Consider the following 1,028-nt stretch of genomic DNA (forward strand, 5'->3'; position numbering starts at 1 on the left):
CATCTTCTGGATGTGTGCTTTTTTGACTAGCCAACACTCTACCCCATATAATAATGCTGGTCTAACCATCACTTTATAGAATTTACCTTTAAGCCTTGGCGACATATTCTTATCACACAGCACCCCAGAGGCGAGTCTCTATTTTGCCCACCCCGCTCCAATATGGTGTGCAACGTCAATATCAATCTCCCCATCTCCTTTGATTAGGACCCAATATACTTGAATCTATCTCTCATAGGTATGCTAGTGCGTCGTTATCCACATCCACCTCCGCCTCAAACGTCACATCACTGAACTTGCACTCCAAATACTCCGTATTAGTCCTACTTAACTTAAAACCTTTTGACTCTAGAGTCTCTGTCCATATTTTTAGCCTATCATTAACTCTATCACGTGTCTCGTCAATCAATACTATGTCGTCAGTGAATAACATACACCACAGCACCTCCCCTTGAATATGTCGTGTCAATTTGTCTATCACTATGGCAAAAAGAAACATGCTAATGGCTGATCCGTGGTGGAATCCCATTTCAATAAGAAAGTGCTTCGAGACACCTCCCACTATCCTAACTCGGTTTTTGGCTCTATCGTACATGTCCTGGATAGCCCTAATATAAGACACAGGTACATCGCTAAAATCCAAACATCTCCAAAGGACCTCCCTTGGGACTTTATCATATTCCTTTTCCAGGTCAATGAAAACTATATGCAAGTACCTCTTCTTGTCCCTATATTGCTCTAACAGTCTCCTTACAAGATGGATGACTTCTGTTGTCGAACGCCCTGGCATTGTAACATCCCGTTTGGTCGTTATAGTCTGTCCGACATTTTTGCCCCTTTCCGAGCTTGGTTAGCTCACTTTTGATCTGAGGGGATCGTTGACACGCTTTCCGAGGTGTCTAGACTTGATGCGGGTGACTTTTTGTGAAATATGGGCTTTAAACGAAAAAGAGTTAACTCAAAGTTGACTTTTGGGTAAACAGACCTTTTTCGAAAATTCGTCGATTCCGAGAGGTCCAGATGGTCAT

General features: G+C 42.6%; 1 protein-coding gene across 1 annotated transcript; it reads right to left on the minus strand.

Moving 5' to 3' along the window:
• Window positions 1-232: 232 nt before the first annotated feature.
• Window positions 233-790, minus strand: LOC132607943 (uncharacterized). The gene has a single exon (XM_060322027.1). The coding sequence runs from the start codon at window positions 788-790 to the stop codon at window positions 233-235; it is 558 nt and encodes a 185-aa protein (XP_060178010.1).
• Between the last annotated feature and the right edge of the window lie 238 nt (window positions 791-1,028).

Source organism: Lycium barbarum, chromosome 8 (assembly GCF_019175385.1).
Source record: "Lycium barbarum isolate Lr01 chromosome 8, ASM1917538v2, whole genome shotgun sequence".
Taxonomy (NCBI): Eukaryota; Viridiplantae; Streptophyta; class Magnoliopsida; order Solanales; family Solanaceae; genus Lycium; species Lycium barbarum.